Genomic DNA, 25,116 nt, shown 5'->3' with positions numbered 1-25,116 from the left:
CTCAACCCCTTTCAGTACTGCCAAACTCTCTATCATCTATCAATGATGTAAAGCGAGCGAAGCAAGTAAGAATAATGTGAGAAATGGTCCCTACATATGCACTCCTTCTTCACATGGTGATTCCACCCTTTATTTTTTTTTTCTTACGGCAAACAATATGGATTTCCCTCGAATCGCAAGAAACAACCCCATTCGAAAAGATTTTTTTTTAACAAAAGAGAAAGAATTTCTTCCGGGTATTAAAGATTGAATGGGCAATTGAGTTTCGGATATCTGCTCAAAGTTGCGAAAAAAAAACCTTGCAAACAAATTTATTCAGAACTACCCACCAGAAAACAAGACATCTTCGAGACCCAAGAGATGAGGAGGATATTGGAAAATCGCTTTTTTATTGCCGCCCGAAAACTTCCGTTGGAATTTTGCCAGGAAGCATTCGGATCGCCCGTTTTTTTTTCCTCCCCTTGTTACTTTTTCTGCCCATATCAAGTAGCATCCCAAATTCACATGTCTTTTATCTGTCGATTCTGGTTTGTTTTTTTTGTTACTCTTGAAGTTGAGGATAACGAAGACAAGATTTTGTGGCCAACACTTGGATTGTTGTCTTACTTTATTCGATTTCGATGAGGTTCGTTTAAACAGCAGTAGAAAAGGAAAAAAAACACTCGCCCGAGGGATAAAATAACCGGACAGGGCAGGAGGACACACATGCCTATTTCCGGTCTTTTGTGGGTTGATGTTTTTTGTTATGGAGATTTAATATATTGATATTTATCATCAATTCGTAAATAATTTGATTGTGATTTATGGTGAGCCGGAGGGTTCTGTCGAAGGATTACGAATTGATTTATGAAAAAGTCTGGAACTTTGTATTGTTTTCATAAAAACAAAATTCTTTTTGAAGTTTTAGCGTTTTAGAACGACGGAATAAACAAATTTTTTTTTAGTTTGACGCCAATTCAAACAGCCGATAAAATTTTGCAGACGTTAATCTTTTTGCAGCAAATAGGAATTTAGAAGTTCCTTTTTCGTAGCAGACAATCTGTTTATCACAATAGTCACCTGCTAAAAAAAACTTTTCCAGTTCTTCTTTAATCTTTGCCAATATTTTAAAACTTTCACCGAACCTTGCTTCGAACAATTTTAATTCCGATCACCAGCAGCCATCAGCTATTTTCCCGGGAAGAAGCTCTAAATGAAATTCCGCAGTGGAAGTTTAAAATTGTTATTAGTCCCAAATAAAAAAAAAACAAAAATTTATTCATGCAGGAACTAAATCGATTTTTTTAGACTTAACGTGGTATGTTTGAAATTCGCTTCTAAACAATTCAATCCACTAGAAAACAATTTTTTTTTAAAATAAAGTTTTTCATTAAAGATATCCAACAAAACAAAAATTATAAATAATAAAGTAAAAATTGAATAAAAAAATTAATCCTAGCCGAATAATGGTAATAACACATTAACATTAACATTAACATTAACATTACAAATATAAAACTTATCAAATTAACACGATATTTTTAGAACCCAAATTTTAGTTAAATCAATCAGTTCATGCTCATTGCCATTTTCTTTATTGACTCTGAAAATCATAAAAAAAATTTAAAATTAATCATTTCGATTTCTTCAACTGGGAAATCTAATATGTTCCCTCTAAAAAATACAGATGGACCTTCAAAAATGCTCATATCAAAACACAATGTGGACAATATCACCATTCATTTTAATAATAAAAAATGTTCGTTGATAATGCAACCCATTTTGTAGGGTTTTTAAAAGAAACTAAACTTAATTGATCATTTTTTGTCATTTTTTGTCATTTTTGTCATTTTTGTAATTTTCGTAATGTTTTGTCATTTTTGTCATTTTTGCCATTTGTGTCATTTTTGTCATTTTTGTCATTTTTGTCATTTTTGTCATTTTTGTCATTTTTGTCATTTTTGTCATTTTTGTCATTTTTGTCATTTTTGTCATTTTTGTCATTTTTGTCATTTTTGTCATTTTTGTCATTTTTGTCATTTTTGTCATTTTTGTAATTTTTGTAATTTTTGTCATTTTTGTCATTTTTGTCATTTTTGTCATTTTTGTCATTTTTGTCATTTTTGTCATTTTTGTCATTTTTGTCATTTTTGTCATTTTTGTCATTTTTGTCATTTTTGTCATTTTTGTCATTTTTGTCATTTTTGTCATTTTTGTTATTTCTGTTATTTTTGTCATTTTTGTCATTTTTGTCATTTTTGTCATTTTTGTCATTTTTGTCATTTTTGTCATTTTTGTCATTTTTGTCATTTTTGTCATTTTTGTCATTTTTGTCATTTTTGTCATTTTTGTCATTTTTGTCATTTTTGTCAATTTTGTCATTTTTGTCATTTTTGTCATTTTTGTCATTTTTGTCATTTTTGTCATTCTTGTCATTTTTGTCACTTTTGTCATTTTTGTCATTTTTGTCATTTTTGTCATTTTTGTCATTTTTGTCATTTTTGTCATTTTTGTCATTTTTGTCATTTTTGTCATTTTTGTCATTTTTGTCATTTTTGTCATTTTTGTCATTTTTGTCATTTTTGTCATTTTTGTCATTTTTGTCATTTTTGTCATTTTTGTCATTTTTGTCATTTTTGTCATTTTTGTCATTTTTGTCATTTTTGTCATTTTTGTCATTTTTGTCATTTTTGTCATTTTTGTCATTTTTGTCATTTTTGTCATTTTTGTCATTTTTGTCATTTTTGTCATTTTTGTCATTTTTGTCATTTTTGTCATTTTTGTCATTTTTGTCATTTTTGTCATTTTTGTCATTTTTGTCATTTTTGTCATTTTTGTCATTTTTGTCATTTTTGTCATTTTTGTCATTTTTGTCATTTTTGTCATTTTTGTCATTTTTGTCATTTTTGTCATTTTTGTCATTTTTGTCATTTTTGTCATTTTTGTCATTTTTGTCATTTTTGTCATTTTTGTCATTTTTGTCATTTTTGTCATTTTTGTCATTTTTGTCATTTTTGTCATTTTTGTCATTTTTGTCATTTTTGTCATTTTTGTCATTTTTGTCATTTTTGTCATTTTTGTCATTTTTGTCATTTTTGTCATTTTTGTCATTTTTGTCATTTTTGTCATTTTTGTCATTTTTGTCATTTTTGTCATTTTTGTCATTTTTGTCATTTTTGTCATTTTTGTCATTTTTGTCATTTTTGTCATTTTTGTCATTTTTGTCATTTTTGTCATTTTTGTCATTTTTGTCATTTTTGTCATTTTTGTCATTTTTGTCATTTTTGTCATTTTTGTCATTTTTGTCATTTTTGTCGTTTTTGTCATTTTTGTCATTTTTGTCATTTTTGTCATTTTTGTCATTTTTGCCATTTTTGTCATTTTTGTCATTTTTGTCATTTTTGTCATTTTTGTCATTTTTGTCATTTTTGTCATTTTTGTCATTTTTGTCATTTTTGTCATTTTTGTCATTTTTGTCATTTTTGTCATTTTTGTCATTTTTGTCATTTTTGTCATTTTTGTCATTTTTGTCATTTTTGTCATTTTTGTCATTTTTGTCATTTTTGTCATTTTTGTCATTTTTGTCATTTTTGTCATTTTTGTCATTTTTGTCATTTTTGTCATTTTTGTCATTTTTGTCATTTTTGTCATTTTTGTCATTTTTGTCATTTTTGTCATTTTTGTCATTTTTGTCATTTTTGTCATTTTTGTCATTTTTGTCATTTTTGTCATTTTTGTCATTTTTGTCATTTTTGTCATTTTTGTCATTTTTGTCATTTTTGTCATTTTTGTCATTTTTGTCATTTTTGTCATTTTTGTCATTTTTGTCATTTTTGTCATTTTTGTCATTTTTGTCATTTTTGTCATTTTTGTCATTTTTGTCGTTTTTGTCATTTTTGTCATTTTTGTCATTTTTGTCATTTTTGTCGTTTTTGTCATTTTTGTCATTTTTGTCATTTTTGTCATTTTTGTCATTTTTGTCATTTTTGTCATTTTTGTCATTTTTGTCATTTTTGTCATTTTTGTCATTTTTGTCATTTTTGTCATTTTTGTCATTTTTGTCATTTTTGTCATTTTTGTCATTTTTGTCATTTTTGTCATTTTTGTCATTTTTGTCATTTTTGTCATTTTTGTCATTTTTGTCATTTTTGTCATTTTTGTCATTTTTGTCATTTTTGTCATTTTTGTCATTTTTGTCATTTTTGTCATTTTTGTCATTTTTGTCATTTTTGTCATTTTTGTCATTTTTGTCATTTTTGTCATTTTTGTCATTTTTGTCATTTTCGTATTATTTTTGAGTAATTTTTATGTCATTTTTTGTTATTTTTGTGTCATTTTTGTCATTTTTTTTATTTTTGTGTGATTTTGGTTATTTTTATCATTTTAGTCGTTCTTGTCATTTTAGTCGTGTTTGTCATTTTAGTCGTTTTTGTCATTTTTTTTTACTACTCTTTCGCCACTTTTTTCACATTGGATTTTTGCCTGTAGTATTTTATTTCATTTTTCTATGGTCTCAACGGTTCAAAAACTTTGAATCTAACTTGATTTGAAAAGTTTTTAGGACTGGGAAATCCATTTTTGCACAGGCGAAAATCCACTTTGACAGGTTTGTCATCTTTTCCGGTTTCATTTTACTTTCTAAGGACATTCTGTACCCTACACGCACTTCCTTCATATCCTTCCTCTTCACACATTCCGGTCACACTTGAAATAGTAATGAAGTACTGTCGAGTCGAGCTTGTCTAGGCGATATTGTGTTTACGTTTTACGGGTTTTACGGAGAAAGCTGTCTTTGGCAGATACATATTCGGGGCCGAAGTGTTTCATCTTTTTTTTGCTCCCTTCAGCCCAACAAGTAAGGAACACGCGAAAAGACACCGTGAATCCTTCGCTGAGTTATGGTCCCGGTTTGCGATGATTTATCTCCGATTTATTGCGATCATTTTCGGCTGTCGTATTCGTATTCGGAAATGCACACGCAGAAACGATTTATTTCGACGGATGCCAGCGTGGCTCGATACTTACCGTTTTTCCCCGGGAAAAGTTTATGAAGGTGGGGATCCTGAGCTGCACGAATCCTAGCCTGAAAGATATTTTATCTTTCCGCTGTCAATTTGGCAGGATTTTTCCGCGCCTTGGTTATTCACACATTGGATCGAAAATTCAAATACGTAAATCCGCCGAAAGCGGCTCACATTTATCATCGCAGATGAACGGAGAATTCGGTTGATTGAGTAAACGTGTATCTATTCTCTTCCATTTCCATTATTTATGCACCAAGCTTGAATTGCGAAACAATGTCAGAATTCAGAATTTTCTATAAACTCGTATATTTTTTTTGTTGTGAAAATCGAGCATGAGTTAAGCAATGCCGTCCTTCTCAATAATTTAAATTTAATGCATTTTGTTTGATGTCCACAAAGGTTGATCCAGGAAAAGGTCGATCTTTAAAAACAACCTGTTAAAAGAAGAGAAATATATTATCTTATCTTAACGGGTATTAAACCCGATATTTTTCTAAACAGTTCCAGTTGAAAGCTGCCTCAAATCATAGACAATCGAACCCCACCACAAAGAACTTCTTAAGAAAACAGGAAAAAGTGCGACATAAGTCAGCCAAATCTCCCTCTGGAGATGGTGCGGTCACAAAATCGCATTATGTCAGTCCTTTAGGCAAATATAGACAGGTCGCCTGAATGTATGTAATATTTTCGCCATGGGGGGAACCGACGCGTTCGGAAAAGCTTGTCTGTAATCCAAACCGACAAGCCATTAGGGAATTGTTGCCCATTACATATTCACACATATCATTCAAGTCACATGACTGGAGAAAGTGCCACCGCAATCTACCAGTTTCGGTTTGTTCCTCAGTCGGACGGCCTGCCGGAATCGATATCAGTTTAGATAAGGTTTAACACTTTTACTTACGGCGTAGGGTGGGATTTAGGGGAGAAAAAAAAACGACTCTTGAGGGAATCTTTTACATACGAACATGTATCACTTAATATTGTTTGATTGCGACATAAGTCAGTAACTTTTTTTCGTGCTGTCAGTTGTATCTAAAATTTTTAGAATCGAGAGAATTATTTCTTTTCTATTAAACGAAAACGAAATTTTTTTTTTAGTTTACAAGTTTAGTCGCATCAACATAGCATTAGCATAGCATTAGCATAGCATTAGCATAGCATTAGCATAGCATTAGCATAGCATTAGCATAGCATTAGCATAGCATTAGCATAGCATTAGCATAGCATTAGCATAGCATTAGCATAGCATTAGCATAGCATTAGCATAGCATTAGCATAGCATAAGCATAGCATTAGCATAGCATTAGCATAGCATTAGCATAGCATTAGCATAGCATTAGCATAGCATTAGCATAGCATTAGCATAGCATTAGCATAGCATTAGCATAGCATTAGCATAGCATTAGCATAGCATTAGCATAGCATTAGCATAGCATTAGCATAGCATTAGCATAGCATTAGCATAGCATTAGCATAGCATTAGCATAGCATTAGCATAGCATTAGCATAGCATTAGCATAGCATTAGCATAGCATTAGCATAGCATTAGCATAGCATTAGCATAGCATTAGCATAGCATTAGCATAGCATTAGCATAGCATTAGCATAGCATTAGCATAGCATTAGCATAGCATTAGCATAGCATTAGCATAGCATTAGCATAGCATTAGCATAGCATTAGCATAGCATTAGCATAGCATTAGCATAGCATTAGCATAGCATTAGCATAGCATTAGCATAACAATATCATCAAACAAAAAACACCCGCTTAGTAGTCCCAGTAATTTAATTAATTTTCAAAACAGAGATATCACACGATAAATCCTGTGTAGCTTTCAGACTCGTAACAAAATTCCACACATCTGATCCAACCAACCATACACGATTCCGTGAATGCATTCTATTGCGACGACGACAAAAAAAAAAAAAAGAAAGGTTCAAACAAACGTTTGCGCGTGTTTGCATTTTCAATGCTGGTCCACCTCAAAAGATTTCGCCTTCGTCTTTTTTTTTGTCTCGCAAAACCACTTCTTTCCAATCCCCCAGGACCCGGGACACAAACCGAATCTCACCGGAAGAAATAATAAATAACATTTTCGCAAGTGAAAAACAAACTCGATGCGCTTGCAAATAATAATAATTATATGTGGCAGTACCAGTACATGTGTTCTCAACCCGCGCCATTTTGTGTGACTGTTGTTGTTCTGTGGAAAAGCGCACATGCGAATGCGCCTGGATTTATGCGGTGAAGATCATCAGCGACGCGGAAGGAAAGATGATGAGACCCCCTGCTATTCATAAGCATACGTGGGTGGGGTATGGATACCTACTTTTGTGCAGCTTATCTTATTATGTTGAATGTGTGGCAACGCCATTCAATGGCAGGAGAAAAAAAGTCAGCAAGGCGAAAAGGTTTACTCAGTCTCAAATTCCCTGACAGAAATAAATTAAAATTCTTTCGACTCTTCGTGACGTCCAAGGGCCCGAATGTTTTAGGGTTAGTTGTCCAGTTGTTGAGCAATAAGGGAAGAAATCCAAGCAGCTTGGAGATAAATAAGCTCGTAGCGTGCATTGCGGTTTCTTTTAATTTATCTGATTAATAAAAAAGAATTTATTTTTAACACCAGTATCTTCTAAACGGTTTTAAAATATTGATAAACGAACCCTAGATGGGCTTGTAAAATATAAACAACCGTTTTGCAGTTAAACTTATAGAACATTTTAACAATGCAAAAGGGCATCCATATTCAAAATTGTCAAAATTACCAACATTGATAGTTTTTGAAATTGTCAAAATTGTCAAAATTGTCAAAATTGTCAAAATTATCAAAACTGTCAAAATTGTTAAAATAATCAAAATTGTTAAAATTGTTAAAATTGTCAAAATTGTCAAAATTGTCAAAATTGTCAAAATTGTCAAAATTGTCAAAATTGTCAAAATTGTCAAAATTGTCAAAATTGTCAAAATTGTCAAAATTGTCAAAATTGTCAAAATTGTCAAAATTGTCAAAATTGTCAAAATTGTCAAAATTGTCAAAATTGTCAAAATTGTCAAAATTGTCAAAATTTACAAAATTGTCAAAATTGTCAAAATTGTCAAAATTGTCAAAATTGTCAAAATTGTCAAAATTGTCAAAATTGTCAAAATTGTCAAAATTGTCAAAATTGTCAAAATTGTCAAAATTGTCTAAATTGTCAAAATTGTCAAAATTGTCAAAATTGTCAAAATTGTCAAAATTGTCAAAATTGTCAAAATTGTCAAAATTGTCAAAATTGTCAAAATTGTCAAAATTGTCAAAATTGTCAAAATTGTCAAAATTGTCAAAATTGTCAAAATTGTCAAAATTGTCAAAATTGTCAAAATTGTCAAAATTGTCAAAATTGTCAAAATTGTCAAAATTGTCAAAATTGTCAAAATTGTCAAAATTGTCAAAATTGTCAAAATTGTCAAAATTGTCAAAATTGTCAAAATTGTCAAAATTGTCAAAATTGTCAAAATTGTCAAAATTGTCAAAATTGTCAAAATTTTCAAAATTGTCAAAATTGTCAAAATTGTCAAAATTGTCAAAATTGTCAAAATTGTCAAAATTGTCAAAATTGTCAAAATTGTCCAAATTGTCAAAATTGTCAAAATTGTCAAAATTGTCAAAATTGTCAAAATTGTCAAAATTGTCAAAATTGTCAAAATTGTCAAAATTGTCAAAATTGTCAAAATTGTCAAAATTGTCAAAATTGTCCAAATTGTCAAAATTGTCAAAATTGTCAAAATTGTCAAAATTGTCAAAATTGTCAAAATTGTCAAAATTGTCAAAATTGTCAAAACTGTCAAAATTGTCAAAATTGTCAAAATTGTCAAAATTGTCAAAATTGTCAAAATTGTCAAAATTGTCAAAATTGTCAAAATTGTCAAAATTGTCAAAATTGTCAAAATTGTCAAAATTGTCAAAATTGTCAAAATTGTCAAAATTGTCAAAATTGTCAAAATTGTCAAAATTGTCAAAATTGTCAAAATTGTCAAAATTGTCAAAATTGTCAAAATTGTCAAAATTGTCAAAATTGTCAAAATTGTCAAAATTGTCAAAATTGTCAAAATTGTCAAAATTGTCAAAACTGTCAAAATTGTCAAAAATGTCAAAATTGTCAAAATTGTCAAAATTGTCAAAATTGTCAAAATTGTCAAAATTGTCAAAATTGTCAAAATTGTCAAAATTGTCAAATTGTCAAAATTGTCAAAATTGTCAAACTCTCAAAATTGTCAAAATGGTCAAAATTGTCAAAATTGTCAAAATTGTCAAAATTGTCAAAATTGTCAAAATTGTCAAAATTGTCAAAATTGTCAAAATTGTCAAAATTGTCAAAATTGTCAAAATTGTCAAAATTGTCAAAATTGTCTAAATTGTCAAAATTGTCAAAATTGTCAAAATTGTCAAAATTGTCAAAATTGTCAAAATTGTCAAAATTGTCAAAATTGTCAAAATTGTCAAAATTGTCAAAATTGTCAAAATTGTCAAAATTGTCAAAATTGTCAAAATTGTCAAAATTGTCAAAATTGTCAAAATTGTCAAAATTGTCAAAATTGTCAAAATTGTCAAAATTGTCAAAATTGTCAAAATTGTCAAAATTGTCAAAATTGTCAAAATTGTCAAAATTGTCAAAATTGTCGAAATTGTCAAAATTGTCAAAATTGTTAAAATTGTTAAAATTGTTAAAATTGTTAAAATTGTCAAAATTGTCAAAATTGTCAAAATTGTCAAAATTGTCAAAATTGTCAAAATTGTCAAAATTGTCAAAATTGTCAAAATTGTCCAAATTGTCAAAATTGTCAAAATTGTCAAAATTGTCAAAATTGTCAAAATTGTCAAAATTGTCAAAATTGTCAAAATTGTCAAAATTGTCAAAATTGTCAAAATTGTCAAAATTGTCGAAATTGTCAAAATTGTCAAAATTGTTAAAATTGTTAAAATTGTTAAAATTGTTAAAATTGTCAAAATTGTCAAAATTGTCAAAATTGTCAAAATTGTCAAAATTGTCAAAATTGTCAAAATTGTCAAAATTGTCAAAATTGTCAAAATTGTCAAAATTGTCAAAATTGTCAAAATTGTCAAAATTGTCAAAATTGTCAAAATTGTCAAAATTGTCAAAATTGTCAAAATTGTCAAAATTGTCAAAATTGTCAAAATTGTCAAAATTGTCAAAATTGTCAAAATTGTCAAAATTGTCAAAATTGTCAAAATTGTCAAAATTGTCAAAATTGTCAAAATTGTCAAAATTGTCAAAATTGTCAAAATTGTCAAAATTTACAAAATTGTCAAAATTGTCAAAATTGTCAAAATTGTCAAAATTGTCAAAATTGTCAAAATTGTCAAAATTGTCAAAATTGTCAAAATTGTCAAAATTGTCAAAATTGTCAAAATTGTCAAAATTGTCAAAATTGTCAAAATTGTCAAAATTGTCAAAATTGTCAAAATTGTCAAAATTGTCAAAATTGTCAAAATTGTCAAAATTGTCAAAATTGTCAAAATTGTCAAAATTGTCAAAATTGTCAAAATTGTCAAAATTGTCAAAATTGTCAAAATTGTCAAAATTGTCAAAATTGTCAAAATTGTCAAAATTGTCAAAATTGTCAAAATTGTCAAAATTGTCAAAATTGTCAAAATTGTCAAAATTGTCAAAATTGTCAAAATTGTCAAAATTGTCAAAATTGTCAAAATTGTCAAAATTGTCAAAATTGTCAAAATTGTCAAAATTGTCAAAATTGTCAAAATTGTCAAAATTGTCAAAATTGTCAAAATTGTCAAAATTGTCAAAATTGTCAAAATTGTCAAAATTGTCAAAATTGTCAAAATTGTCAAAATTGTCAAAATTGTCAAAATTGTCAAATTGTCAAAATTGTCAAAATTGTCAAACTCTCAAAATTGTCAAAATTGTCAAAATTGTCAAATTGTCAAAATTTTCAAAATTGTCAAAATTTCCAAAATTGTCAAAATTTCCAAATTGTCAAAATTGTCAAGATTGTCAAAATTGTCAAAATTGTCAAAATTGTCAAAATGTTGTTCTTTGCCCCGACTTCTTTAATTAAATTTTAGTTGTTATCAGCGCGCAATGGAATTCATAGCCTACTCCCACACAAATCCTCACCTAACACGTGCATGTATTTATGTGGTCCACGCGCATTCAAGTTGACTTGGATCGCTAGCTGGGATCCCAAATAAGTAACCTCCCCCGGTTTTTCTTTTTCCGTGGGGATGATTTTTTAGCTGTTGTCAAAAAGCCTGCCCTGGCCAGGTCTGATCCCGGATCCACCACTCGGAGGGTCACAAAAGCTAAAATGAAATTAATTCCGCAAGAAGGACATGAAGAAAAATCATTCTCTCATGAAAAGCCAGTTCCGGCAGAGTGCGTCCAGCTTCTTTCGGGAACTAGAGCTTGGGGAAGGGGGATTTTTTATATTTTTTGACCGTCCAGAAACTCGTTGTTACAAGTATCGAGTTGTAGGTTTTTTTTTGGTCCCTCAGTAGTTGGTAGGTACAAAATGATTTACACTTTTATGTGGTGGGGGCCCATCAGCTAAACTGTTTCGCTTGGGGGAGCATTTTTGTCACTTTTACGACGACATGCCAAGAAATGAATGGGCCCCTTGCCTTGTTTGGGGATCCTGGCTCGTGATAGAAAGCCCCCAGCTCAGCTCAGCTCAACCGGTCCGGACCCAAATTGCACCAACCGAACCATTGCGCCAAGGTTGTTAAAATGCTGCTGGTGCAGTTGTGAGATTGCATAATTAGGTGGAAGCTCCCGGAGGAATGTTTATCTGGATTACTTCAGAGAGCGAGTATCAGCAGTAGCCGGAGCTTTGAATTGAGATCGTGGAAAAATTCGGAAAGCTTTTATAACAGATTTTTTTATTATAATTTTACTTTATGATTTTTTTTAAAATATTACTAAAACGGACTAATAATCGATTCGAAAAACAAGTAATATGAAGTACTTTTCAACTCCAATGGCTTTTACATAAAAATAATATTTACAGATACCGCATATGCAACAAGGTTTAAGATTGATTGGACATCAAATTTACGTAGCCAGAAAATTTATTAGTTTCACCAGTTATTTCTAAATTTACAAAAACATGTGATTTTCACCCTACTAAGAAAAAGGGGTAAGTTGCAACAAACTTTGTTAGTCATGACAAATCAAATGAAAACTTTTTAAAATTTATAATTTTGATATATTTTTTAAATATGATAACTCATAAACCATCAATTTCAGGTTTTGTTCGAATTTGATTTCACATTTTTCCTGTCAAAAATGTTTTGAAAGAAAAAGCATAAGGGTGCTGCATACATTCAGGGGTAAAAAATTCTACCAGCTGAAATCATAAAAATTAGGGGAGAGTGGGGATACTTGATCCCTTTTTCTTATTTTCACCATATCTTTTTGGAAAAATTAAGCAACTCGTACTCTTTTACATTTTCTGACAGCGTGTAACTTCAAGTTTCTATGCTCCTAAAATTAGAACGATACTTGAACACGTAGATGAACTAGAAGCATTTTCGGAGTAAGAAAATTGCGATATTTTTTAAGTTAGGGGAGACTTGATCCTTTATTCAGGAAGCCCTAATTCATGAACAAAATCAAACAAAACTCCAAGATAGAATGTTGATTGACTATTTTGGTCATGTTTGATCTCATTTCACAATCTATAATTGTCAGAAAAAAAATTCTATGGCTTATTCTCAACCCTTATGACATTACATACTTACGGGCGCAATTTTTCATAAACAAGAGAAAATCAATTATTTTCTTCAGATAATTGATGGATGAATTTTAGCTATCCATTGAGAAGAAGAATATACCGGGATCATTTGTACCCATATATTAGGGATCAATTGTACCCAAAATCAACATTTTAGAAAACTTTTTCTGAAAAAAGTTGGGAGTTTTCCATCGCTTTGAAAAAATTGTATTTTGAAGTTCATTTTACACTCAAAAGATTGATGTATTGGAATAATTATTTTTGTTATAATATTTCCATGTTAGGAACATTTTAAAATTATAAAAAAAGATCTTCAGATCAAGTCACATTTTGTGAAATATTTCAAACAAAGTTCAATAACCCAAAAACTTATTTTGTTAAAATTTTTTGAGCTTCAACCATTGCTGTTTTGTTCAATTTGGCACATTTTTCTAGAACATTTGATCTTTGTACGACATTCCAGTTTGGAGATATAGCTAAAGAATCAAGTATCCCCAGGGATCAAGTATCCTCATTCTCCCATTATTGTTTGGGTGAATAAAATTGAAATTAACAAACACGTGATGCAAAACAATCATATACCAGCATATGAAAAGAAAATTAAAAAGTGAATATTTGATTTGCATTGTACTGTTTATAAGCCAAGTCTAGTAACTGAATTTTAAAATAATAATTAAAAAAAATTGGTGATTGTCCAAAAAATATTTTTACACCAATATTGTTAGTAAACGATAATAAAAGTAATATCTAGTTTGTAGGTAATACCATTAAGCAAATCCGTCATATTGGGTAGCAATTTTCACGGCATCTAGGAATAAAAAAAAATACATTTTTTGCAAGATTGTTTGAATTTTCAGTGAGAATTAAAAGCTCATGGAAAGTTCTTTAGTTGTACTTCGACAAAGTTGTTCAGCGGAAAATTTCGATAAAGAATTAATTAATTGTTATCAAAACCTTTATCAGGCTGGGTTCCACAGAAGAAACAAAAATGATGTTGATTTTTCAGAACAAAATATTCAGTTTTCCCAAACAAACATAAAAGTTTTGTTTGAAAAGAAATTCAAATCTAGTCATGTAAACGTTCCTTAAAAATTCTGTACAGTATGCAAAAAAAAGTTTATCCACCCACCTCACAAATTTACAATTGTAATGTTTTTTTTCTGGTGAAAATTAAGTTGAATTCATGAATGTTCCTCCACAATTTATCATTTTATGTTTGTTTATTATATTAACATTGAAAATACGGCGTTTTCGGAGTTTTATGTGATGAATTATGAAAAAGGGTAAAAAATACGCAAACAAAATTTATCCACCCTCAAATGGATACTACGATTTAAGTGTGTTTTACTAAGTTTTAGTGTGTAGGGGAAGAGGGGGCATAATGCCCACGTTAAGAAAAAAGCCTTGTTTTTGAGTACATTTGAAAAGATTAACTTTAATTTTCGATTGTGTTTGGAAGTTTGGTTTATTTTTTGTCTAAATCTGATGGTTAGAATAACTGGAAGGTCAAAAAAGGCCACAAATTTAATGAAGTTTGAAGAGTAGGTTGAAAATTGGATTTCAGATTCAGTAGGGGCATAATGCGCATATGTGTGTACCCAATAGCGCCGTTTAACGTTAAATGAGTGTTTATTGATTCAAGTGCCTCCGGAAGTGTTTGCCAGGTAAAAAAACTTCTATTCTACTTCACAGATGGAAAAATGTATTGCTACGCGCAGTGCTGCCAGATATACTGAAATTCTTGTGAATAGTTAATTAAATCTATATTAAATTTAGAAATTTTAAATATATTCGTTTATATTCAAGTTATGTTTTCCAATACAACATATAAATATCTTTAAAATTGTTATGATGAAACTGCATATACCTTTAAACAAATATGAAACATGCTTACAGATAAACGAACATGGCGCGTTTTGCCCTACCTAGACATGTTTTTTAAAAATCGTTCAAAATAACAGAAAAAGTAATTAAATAAGGAAATTTTACGTTTTGTGATGCTTTTCAAGACCAATGTTGCGTGAGCGACAGACAGAGGAATTGAATTTTCCGATTTGTTAAAACGACCTTTATTTGACAATATCTTGTTTTATTCGGTGGCGTTAATAAATTCCTTCAGAGAAAATTACAAAGAAAATTCCTACGTTAATTGCCACATAGTTCATGATTTCGTTTGGTTCGAATCGTTTTTATAGTTAAGTGAAATAAATGACTTACGTTTAGTTCCCTTCTGCCTAATCTGTGCTCGCAACTTTGGTAGCACGTGTTTCGTATGCTTTCGTGCAGCACGTGAGCTGGGAAGATTAGTTTAGGTTAGGTTACAATTTATCTATGCTACTGTATAAATTTACCTGATTGGTAGTACATATAATTATTGTGGTCTAACGAATGTTTCTACCACTCACAACTGCTTGTAGCTACTATCTTACTAAATTAGGAAAAATTAGGATTTACAAACAATATTTGCTTAAACGTTTCACAATTTTACCTCGGCACACAATTCACTCGCACACTTGCTCTGCTTATGATTTTTCGTTAGTAAAGACCTGCGGTTACTTTGATCACATTTCGTGATTCAAAATTCTGATTGACGGCAAGTGGCAAGGTGGCTATTAGTGAAAGGTGCTTCACTCCGGACGGTTGTGACACTCCCCCTCGGTACGTCACTGTCCCTGTGGCTTACCTCCTGTTGCACCGACATCTAACACGGCAACCTTGGTAGCAGGTCTCTCTAGAAGCCCCTTTAATGTCTGAACAGTAACACGACGAACCTGACCATCATGCGCCGGAACAGCTTTGATCACACGTCCTCTTGGCCAGCAATTCCTTGGCAGGTTATTGTCGACGACCATCACCAAGTCTCCTTCCTGAATGGGCTTCACGGGTTGAAACCACTTGGTCCTTCGCGTCAGCGTGGGCAGATATTCATTTACCCACTTCTTCCAGAAAAGATCAGCGTATTGTTGTGCCATCGTCCACGATCGTTTCAGAGTAATCGGTGTATTGTCGAAAACGATCGGGGGCTTACTACCATTCGAAGAACCCAACAAAAAATGGTTAGGTGTTAAGGGGGGCTCATTGTCGTTGTCTATCGGTATGTCTGTCAATGGTCTTGAGTTCAATATCATTTCAATTTCCATCAGCATGGATCGTAAAATTTCGTCTGAAGGTAAACGCGGGGGGTCGAAGTCGTTCATGGTCTTCTTGACTGACTGAATTAAACGCTCCCAACAGCCACCGAAATGTGGGGCAGCCGGAGGATTGAACGTCCACTTAGTATCTGGGCTGACGAATTCTACTTTCAGACGTTCTTCGTCGATCTTCGCCAGTGCTTCACGTAGCTCCCTCGATGCTCCGATGAAGTTGGTTCCCCGGTCACTGATGATCTCCAAAGGTGGACCTCTTCTTGCGATGAAATTACGTAGAGCTAAGATGCAAGAATCCGTAGACAGGGAATGTGCGATCTCGATATGTATGCCTCTGGTGGTCATGCAGGTGAAAAGAACTCCCCATCGTTTCTCGGTACGCCTGCCAACTAGCACGGTCATTGGTCCAAAATAGTCTATTCCGGTGTACGAGAAGGGTCGCTGGTAGGCTGCCAGTCGGGCTGGTGGAAGATTACCCATAGCTGGAGGCCTTGGACTAGCCTGGCGGATTTTACACCTTAGACAGTTCCTTCTAACACGATCAAGTTCGGAGCGGAGGCGAGGAATATTGTACTTAAGTCGAATCTCATTCAATGCGGTTTGATGATTCTGATGATGGTACTTAGCGTGGTAGTCAGCGATCAACAGGTTTGTTACGTGATGTTGCCTCGGGAGTATAACTGGGTTTTTCGTGGCCTCATCTGCCCATTCGCAGGCGCCGATACGTCCTTGCATTCGTAGAACACCGTGCTCATCGATGACTGGATTTAGTTTGTAGAGAGCACTGGATTTCGGCAACGTACGTTCCCAGGGTGAAGCTCCTTGTACTCGACTGCGTATCAATCGAACTTCGTCCGAGTAAGCCTGCTGCTGAACACATCGGTAGATTGTGTTCTCAGCTGATTTCAACTCCTCCTGTGTCAGAGCGCCTCTCACTAGTGTGGTTTTTCTAACGGTGTTCTGGAAGTTGATGAAATAACGGTGTAAGTATCCGACAGATCGCAAAAGTCGTTGCCATTTCGAAAAACGTTCGAAAGAGATGATCAGTGGTTTGGCTCCTTGGTGGTGGAGAACGCTAGCACGGATCTCTTCCATCGTCGTTCCTTGATCTCCAGCGTCGCCAGGCCACGAATCTTCGGGTTCTAGTAGGAAGTCTGGTCCTCGGAACCAACGACTGCTCGGCTGAAAGTTCGGCAATCTTTGCCACTTTGTTCCTTCATCCGCTACGTTCTGCTTAGTTGGAAGCCATCTCCATTCTCCTACTTGTGTGGTATCAAGAAGTTCGCTGACCCTAAACGCAACAAATTGGCTGTATCGTCGATGATCAGACCGTAACCAGCACACTACATCACGGGAATCAGTCCAGAAAACTCGTCGTGTAATCTTCATTCTGTGTGACTTGACAATACTATCGGCAAAGCGTGCTCCAACTACTGCGGCCTGCAACTCAAGACGAGGAATAGAGAGGAACTTCAACGGGGCTACACGGGTCTTTGATCCAATCAGCGCACATTCCGCCTTATCTCCTTCTTGGAATTTAAAGTAGGCAACGGCAGCTATTCCATTTTCACTGGCATCGCAGAAAACATGCAGCTCCACACTGTTGGTTGACTCGATGGACGTCACAGTTCGGTAACAGCGTGGGATAGTAACTTGACGAACATTCGGCAGCGCTTCAATCCATGTTAACCACTTCTCGGTCAACCTCGAGTCGATCTCATCGTCCCAACCGGTTCCGGAACGCCAAATCTCCTGGAGCAGGATTTTCAAATAAATGAGAAAGTTGCCGATGAGTCCCATAGGGTCGTATACAGTCATCAAAGTTCTCAAGACTTCACGTTTCGTTGGCATCCTTGCTCCGGAAAGTAGTTCTGCATCGTGTTTCGGTGATAACTTGAACGTAAACGTATCAGTAGTTGTGTCCCACCACATTCCGAGGACTTTCTCCGTTGACATCTCCGGACAGAAGCTCATGTTTTTCTCCACGGTAGGTTTTTCTTGTAGGTTTTCGATAACGTAACTTGAGTTAGAATGCCAGTTTCTTATCTCGAACCCTCCTTGTGCGTGAATCCAACGAACTTCTTCAGCTAATTTCGTCGCATCTTCTTCGGTTTCTACGCTTGCCAACATGTCATCCACGTAGTGCTCGTACTTAATACACTGAACTGCCCTAGGGTGTTGTTCCTCGAATCTGTCAGCGTTCCGGTTCTTGACGTAATGCGCACTGCTTGGAGAACATGCCGCTCCGAAAGTCATTACTGTTACCACGTACACCTCTGGATCTTCGACTGCAGCTGTATTGGGCCACAATATCATCTGGCTTCGCTGGTCCTGCTTTTTCATCTTTACTTGAAAGAACATCTCTCGGATGTCTCCCACGACTGCGATGCGAAATTCACGAAACTTGAAGAGGACAGTTAACAGGGATACTAGCTGATCAGGTCCCGTAAGAAGGAACGAGTTTAGCGATACTTCGTTGACTTTGGCTGCTGCGTCAAACACGATACGCATCTTACCGGGCTTGTTCGGATTCGTAACAGGAAATATCGGCAAATACCAGTCGTTTGGATGTTTCTCCGCTTTTTCCTGGATCGATAGTCGCCGAATATAACCTTTCTCCTCGTACTCGGACATCTTTGCTGACATAGCCGCTGCTAATTCAGGCTCTCGCTTCAGTCGTTTTTCTAAACAGGCAAGACGCTTCAGAGCCATTCCTTTGCTGTTCGGTAACTTTAGTTGATCGTATCGCCACAACAATCCAGTCTCGTAACGGTTTCCAATAAGACGCGTTTCAGTAGACAAAATCTTCAACGCCCTTTCTTCGTCCTTAGAGAGAAGTGACCTCGAAGATCCATAGATTCCCATCGACTCGATTGAGAAGTACTCCTTCAGGGCTTCATGAACATCTTTCTCGCTATCTTTGTTACACGGGCAAATGTGGAAGCTATGGTAACCACTATAGTCTGACTCGTTAACACCAAACTCCGCTGTACAGGGACCATACAATATCCAACCAAGTCTTGTCTTGGATGCCATCGGCTCGTTCTCATCTCCCTCAAGGCTTCTTAAAGAACTTCCCAGGCGACAGTTGTTCATCCCTATAAGGATTCGTGGAGAAGCTCCTTCGTAGGATCGTAGGGGTAACCCATCAAGATAACCGTACTTCGTCACCATTTGCGGAACTGAAACTGACTGCTTCGGTAGAGAAAGGTCCTTGACCGTATGAACCTCCGACAATTCGAACACTTCACTTGCTTCGGTTGTTCCGGAAATCTTCAAAGCTAGCACAATCGACTCCTTTTCTTCCCGACTTTGGCCTCCAGTCCAGTCAAGACACAATGGATAAGGGGTGCCATTCAGACCAAGTTCTTTCAGTAGACCGTGCTCCATTAGAGTTGCAGATGATCCATCGTCGAGGAACGCAAAGGTGTTCACTTGCTTTCCTTTTCCGTAGATTGTCACAGGCACATACCGAAACAGAACTCTCCGAGTAGCCTTTGAATGCGTGTTGCAACTCTGCGTTGTAGAATTTGAAGACGAGTTATCGTTGCTAGACTTCGTTGACTCAGATGCCGCTGGCTTGCTGTAGCGCTTATCGTCATGGAGAAGCTTGTTGTGCTTGTACGTGCAACCGTTTCTTCCGCATGGTTCTTTCACCTTACAAGCACCAAAATGCTTCCGCAGACACTTCCTGCACAAATTCTGCTCTTTGATGATCGTCCAACGAGACCCGATGTCCAATTTAAGGAATTTCCGGCACTGTTCAAGACCACTGCATTCACCTGAACACGACACGCAACCTTTCGCCTTCGAAACAGTAACCGAACGTTCTTTTACAGGATTCTCAAAACCTCCACTGGCTTCCGAATGCACGTTAATAAAATTCTCATTCTTTCTTTCACGCTTTTCAATTTTAGGTGGATTAATCGATGGCAACGTTATGGTGCTCGCCGCTGTAGCCACCTTTCCTAACCAATCGCTGAATTCCCAAAGAGTAACTCTCGCCAGTCCTTGTCGATAGAACGCCCAGTTCATTCGTATGGATGTCGGCAGTTTACTTATTAGTTCCTGTAGGAGAGCTACGTCGAACATATACTCATCGAGACCTGAAGCTGAAATGGCTGCACAGACGTTTTGGACAGCCACGCCGAAGTCGATGACTGTCTGTAACTTATCCTCCTTCGGTGCTGGCATTTCTCGGATTTTGCGTATGAACGTGTAGACGATAGCTTCGGGCCTTCCAAAAAGAGTTCTCAAAGTCTCTATCACACCTGCCAAATTTTGAGGATGCAACAAACGGCATCGTACCGCTTCCAAAGCCTTGCCTTTCAAACTTCGCTGAAGCCGCAGCATATTTTCCTCGTCGCTGAATCCGCATATTCGACTTGAGCTCTCGAAGCTCGCAATGAAAAGAGGCCACTCTTCTGGATTTCCGGTGAACACGGGAAGCTCCTTATTCAAAACTTGACGCGCTGAAATCTGATTCTGGCTCAACATGGGGTATCCACCAAAACCACCGGCACTCCTGGCTTGAGGATGAAATCCAATTCCGAAACTATTCGCACCGAAGGAACCGCCATAGTTTGACTCGAACGCCGTTGCTTGGGCATGTGGTCTTGAACCACCACCAATCGTACCACTGAAGCTGCTGACATTCGGCTGGAATGTTGTTGGTTGTGAATTCAAACCGGCACCACCGCCAGTCGCACTTCCGTCGATTACTGATTGCCGATTCAAAAGTTGACGACGCTCCTCCAAATGCTTTCTCTCCAAAGCTTGTTTGTCCTCCAGCAACTTTAGCTCATGCGCGAGCACATCGTAGCCGTGGCTTGACTCAGCTACATTCACCTGTGGCAGTGGATTTGTCGTCGAGCTTGCTGTAGGACCAACTCCTATTTGCCATGGCAACGGTTGATTTCGGCTAACATCATAAAATGCTTCATCTCTGGTGACTTGATGATAGGCTGATGCGCTCGCCGCAGATGCGCACCCTAGGGGCCATACAGATGACGGACTACGAACAGCTCCTCTCATCGGTCCAGCGTTGGCCATTTGCGATGCTTGTTCTACCCTGGAACCCGCTGCTGGTCCACCACATGGCCTCGAAGAAACTTGGTCCATCACTCTACGCTCCGCATCCTTCAACCTTTGCTCATACATCTTTCGCTGATCGTTGAGCTCCTTCGCCTGTTGCTCTTCCTTTTCGCGCATCATTCGGTCGAACATCTCCTGCATGACCGATAACTGCTTTGACAGTTGCTGCTGCACATATTCCTCCAGCCTCGAATCCGTTGGCATGAGCCCCGACTTTGGTATCGCTCCGGTGTTGTTAGTTGGTGTTGATGTGCCGGCTGGGACTTGATTAGCTGCGACAAGACATTTTTCACAGTTCCACTCCCGATCCTGAACACTTGAATCCTCCTTTACACACGCGAAGTGAAACCACAGTTCACATGAATCGCATGCTACCATGCGACTATCGTCCGGCTGACGGCACACAGTGCAGCTCACTTCCACAGTTCCCCGCTTGTTAGACATACCGACAGAATGAGCCCCCGATCGTAAACGAATTTATTAAAATTGTTGCGTGAGCGACAGACAGAGGAATTGAATTTTCCGATTTGTTAAAACGACCTTTATTTGACAATATCTTGTTTTATTCGGTGGCGTTAATAAATTCCTTCAGAGAAAATTACAAAGAAAATTCCTACGTTAATTGCCACATAGTTCATGATTTCGTTTGGTTCGAATCGTTTTTATAGTTAAGTGAAATAAATGACTTACGTTTAGTTCCCTTCTGCCTAATCTGTGCTCGCAACTTTGGTAGCACGTGTTTCGTATGCTTTCGTGCAGCACGTGAGCTGGGAAGATTAGTTTAGGTTAGGTTACAATTTATCTATGCTACTGTATAAATTTACCTGATTGGTAGTACATATAATTATTGTGGTCTAACGAATGTTTCTACCACTCACAACTGCTTGTAGCTACTATCTTACTAAATTAGGAAAAATTAGGATTTACAAACAATATTTGCTTAAACGTTTCACAATTTTACCTCGGCACACAATTCACTCGCACACTTGCTCTGCTTATGATTTTTCGTTAGTAAAGACCTGCGGTTACTTTGATCACATTTCGTGATTCAAAATTCTGATTGACGGCAAGTGGCAAGGTGGCTATTAGTGAAAGGTGCTTCACTCCGGACGGTTGTGACAACCAATGTTCATCATTGTAACAGATGTCAGGTAATTTTTTTTGACGATAGATGTCGTAATTCCTTACGAAAGTCAAGGCACAAATTGCAAGGAATATGGCTTGAAAAATATTTTTGGATTTTTGTAGGGATTTATCGCATATTTGATGCTAATTTTTTGCACACAAGGTTTCTACTGTTGATTAGAAGGGAATAACGTACAGAATTCTTTAAAAAAGTGTATATCTAGCTAGATATTGCAGTGGGGCTTTTTGCCCACACTGGGCATTATACCTCCAGTTCCCCTACCCTGCAGCTTTCTTGAATGTAAACATTGTGTCTAGCTTGTTACGCACAAAATTTTCGAGGCCGGATTTTAGCAAAATTTTATTCAAATTTGACCAGCTAGAAATTTAGCAATCAATTTAGCAATTATTTTCTGCTATAATTTTGACAAACAAGGGAAAAATAAGCCGCCGGAAAATTTTACTGAAATTTGTGCAAAAACCGGTGCAAAATACCGGGCAGATTTTCATTTACAAAATTTATATTTTTTTTTCTTTCGAAACGCAGGGAAGGTATCAGATTTTACACAAAATACACACATTCTTTCCCTTTTATACTTTATTTTGGATTCCGATTTATTTCACAACACAATACTTTTTCTTATTTTGATTTTTTCCCGGCGCCTGGACTGAGATGCTCTGGATGTGGGTAGGATTTTTACCGGTGGTTTCCTGGAAGTTTTTATCGTCGGCTCACCGGAATCAGCAAAGTTCCATCCTATCAGGACTGCAACTTCTCTGGTTACTCCCGGGTATTGGTGTTAAATCCGCTGGTAACGGCATCCAGGTGAAAAAAAAAAACACTTGAAAACCCGGAAAATCCATCAGTGTCTAGGTTGAGATTCCTACCTGTATGCTTCCTGCGTAAATGAGGCCACCATTTCGTCGTCCGGTTGTTCACCAAAAGCACCTTTGTCTCGGAATTATTGTAACTGAACTTTTGGTTTTCTATGCGGCGGCAAAGACGGCTTTCCGAAAAAAAAAACAGCGGCTAACAAAATTAGTTTTTGCTAAAATCAAGCAAAGTAAGCTTTTTGCTATCGTGTTAGAAACAACCCGTTTTGCTAATTGAAAGTAACACAATAGTTTTGCTAAGTGGAGCCTCGAAAGTTTTGTTTGTACATTTAGCTATTTTGCATCACAAACGATGATATGATTTGAGCAATTCAGGCGACTTATTTATCAAAATACCCATCCCATGCGTAAAACAACATAAGCGTGCAAGAATTTATCCAAAAATGGAAGGCAGTGGATAACCGTATAGTAACCAAGAACCCCATTGTGGGGAGAAAGACTCTAAGCGTGCAGTAAGCCGCAAACGTCACTGCAGTTTCCGGAAAGAAAATAAGAGGGAAGTCACTTCACATTGCTCAAGGTAGGTGGTGCAACTGCGGTCCAGAAGTAAAACTATCTGACCACTTTATTTTGCCACAGGACGGAAAAACAAAGAACACCTTACCGTGAACACGTGTTCCGGGAAAAGGGCGTCCTCGGCCAAAAATCCCTCACGGAGGAAATTCGAAGAAGTGAACGTAAGTTCGATTGACGACCAAGTGTGGCCAACCTTAACCAGAAAACTTTTCCTATCCTCCAGGCAACCAGGGGCAAGATCCCGTGCAGGAAAATAAAAGTGACGCCGGAAAAAAGGGAAGCCAATTGCGAAGGAAAAGGGTCGCAGAAAGCGTTAGTGCGGACGACAAAAAGCAGTGACATAAAAACTAAAAAGTCTTTCTCCCCAGGGCCCTTGCCTTCTTTCCTGCTGTACATTTTCTTGGTACGGCAAATTTTTCTTTTCCTGCGCAGCTTTGTTCATACTGCGCAAGTTTCCACGGCGCGTTGGTTTGGCACTTCGAAGGTCCGGCGGAGGGCAACAAGCTTCCTGTTTCTCGATCCGACAGAGGGCAAAAGAGCTTCCGGTTTCTCCATCCGGTGAAGATCAAAAGGCTTCCGGTTTCTCTATCCAGCGGAGGCGTAAGAAACTTCCGGCGTACACGGCGGGCCGTGTAACATTTTCGACAGCTCTAGAAACGAGCACCGTTGGGTCAAACGACAACAGCACCAAAGGTAGTAATTGCATGGGCAGGAAGAATCAACTGCCACATGCTTCCGGTGGTTCCAGTGGCTGGATTCTCAGATGTTTGGATGCGCTGGTCTGCGCGTCAAATCAATCCGCCACGCCAAAGGGCTAGCAGCAACGGTGGAATTCAGCGAGCTGCAGACAGCAGGAGGATGCATTCAAATGCAAGCCGCAAGTGAAGCAAACCATGTACACGCAAAATTATTATTATATCGTTGTAGCCGGGAAAATGGGAGATGTATGTTGCCTAACATGAAAGTTTAACTAAAATTTTGACTTTATTTTTGTGGCCTCGTCCACGGATATGCCCACATAACAAGCTGTCATTTAGCGCTCTTGGAGTTTTCGTTTCGTGTTTCGTGTTCAAAATTGGAAGAAATTGGTTGCAAAATGCCCAAAAAGGCACAAATTCATATCAGCATCCGAAATTTGATTGTTGAACATCACAAAACCGACAAAAGCTACGGTAATATTGCCGATATTGTCAGGCTTAATAAAGATACGATTGCTAGGATTATTCAGAGGTACAAACAGCGTGGTTCAATCTCACCAGCTAAGCGATCGGGGCGTCCTTCAAAGACTACAGGCCGAATTGACAGAGCTATCGTGGAGAAGGCAGAGCTGGACCGGGGACTATCAGCTCCGAAAATTGCGAAACAGATTGAAAGCCAATTTTCCATTCAACTGACATCACAATCCGTGCGAAATCGTCTTCATAACAAAGATCTTAAGGACAGAGTAGCGCTTAAGAAGCCATGGTTGTCCGCAAAAAATATCAAAAAAAAGATTGAAGTGAAGTCCAGTGATGACTGGAATAAGGTGATTTGGTCAGATGAGTCGAAAGTAATGCTATTTAGGTCTGATGGTATCACAAGA

At 36.2% G+C, this 25,116-nt stretch overlaps 2 protein-coding genes across 2 annotated transcripts; one reads left to right on the top strand and one right to left on the bottom strand.

Annotated features, from left to right (window-relative positions):
* Nucleotides 1-15,137: 15,137 nt before the first annotated feature.
* LOC129754030 (uncharacterized) lies at nucleotides 15,138-21,443 on the bottom strand. The gene is made up of 2 exons (XM_055749886.1): nucleotides 15,248-21,443; nucleotides 15,138-15,187 (listed from the first exon to the last, which is right to left on the bottom strand). Exon 1 carries the CDS (start codon nucleotides 21,441-21,443, stop codon nucleotides 15,423-15,425), a length of 6,021 nt encoding a protein of 2,006 aa, XP_055605861.1. The 3' UTR covers nucleotides 15,138-15,187; nucleotides 15,248-15,422.
* A 1,354-nt stretch (nucleotides 21,444-22,797) lies between these two features.
* Nucleotides 22,798-24,428, top strand: LOC129754029 (uncharacterized). Its single transcript, XM_055749885.1, has 5 exons — nucleotides 22,798-22,950; nucleotides 23,453-23,538; nucleotides 23,598-23,695; nucleotides 23,758-23,846; nucleotides 23,903-24,428. Exons 1-5 carry the CDS (start codon nucleotides 22,798-22,800, stop codon nucleotides 24,350-24,352), a joined length of 876 nt encoding a protein of 291 aa, XP_055605860.1. The 3' UTR covers nucleotides 24,353-24,428.
* The last annotated feature ends 688 nt before the right edge of the window (nucleotides 24,429-25,116 follow it).

The sequence above is a fragment of the Uranotaenia lowii genome, chromosome 3 (assembly GCF_029784155.1).
Source record: "Uranotaenia lowii strain MFRU-FL chromosome 3, ASM2978415v1, whole genome shotgun sequence".
In the NCBI taxonomy this organism is placed as follows: domain Eukaryota; kingdom Metazoa; phylum Arthropoda; class Insecta; order Diptera; family Culicidae; genus Uranotaenia; species Uranotaenia lowii.
Note: the sequence above shows the minus strand (reverse complement) of the source record. Positions and strands in the feature narration are given on the sequence as shown.

Coding starts and splice junctions, on each gene's coding strand:
- LOC129754030 (XM_055749886.1), bottom strand. CDS start 21,443: ATGTCTAACAAGCGGGGAACTGTGGAAGTGAGCTGCACTGTGTGCCGT.
- LOC129754029 (XM_055749885.1), top strand. CDS start 22,798: ATGCTCTGGATGTGGGTAGGATTTTTACCGGTGGTTTCCTGGAAGTTT. Junction 22,951..23,452: donor CCGCTGGTAACGGCATCCAG/GTGAAAAAAAAA, acceptor CATTGTGGGGAG/AAAGACTCTAAGCGTGCAGT. Junction 23,847..23,902: donor GGAAAAGGGTCGCAGAAAGC/GTTAGTGCGGAC, acceptor CTTTCTCCCCAG/GGCCCTTGCCTTCTTTCCTG.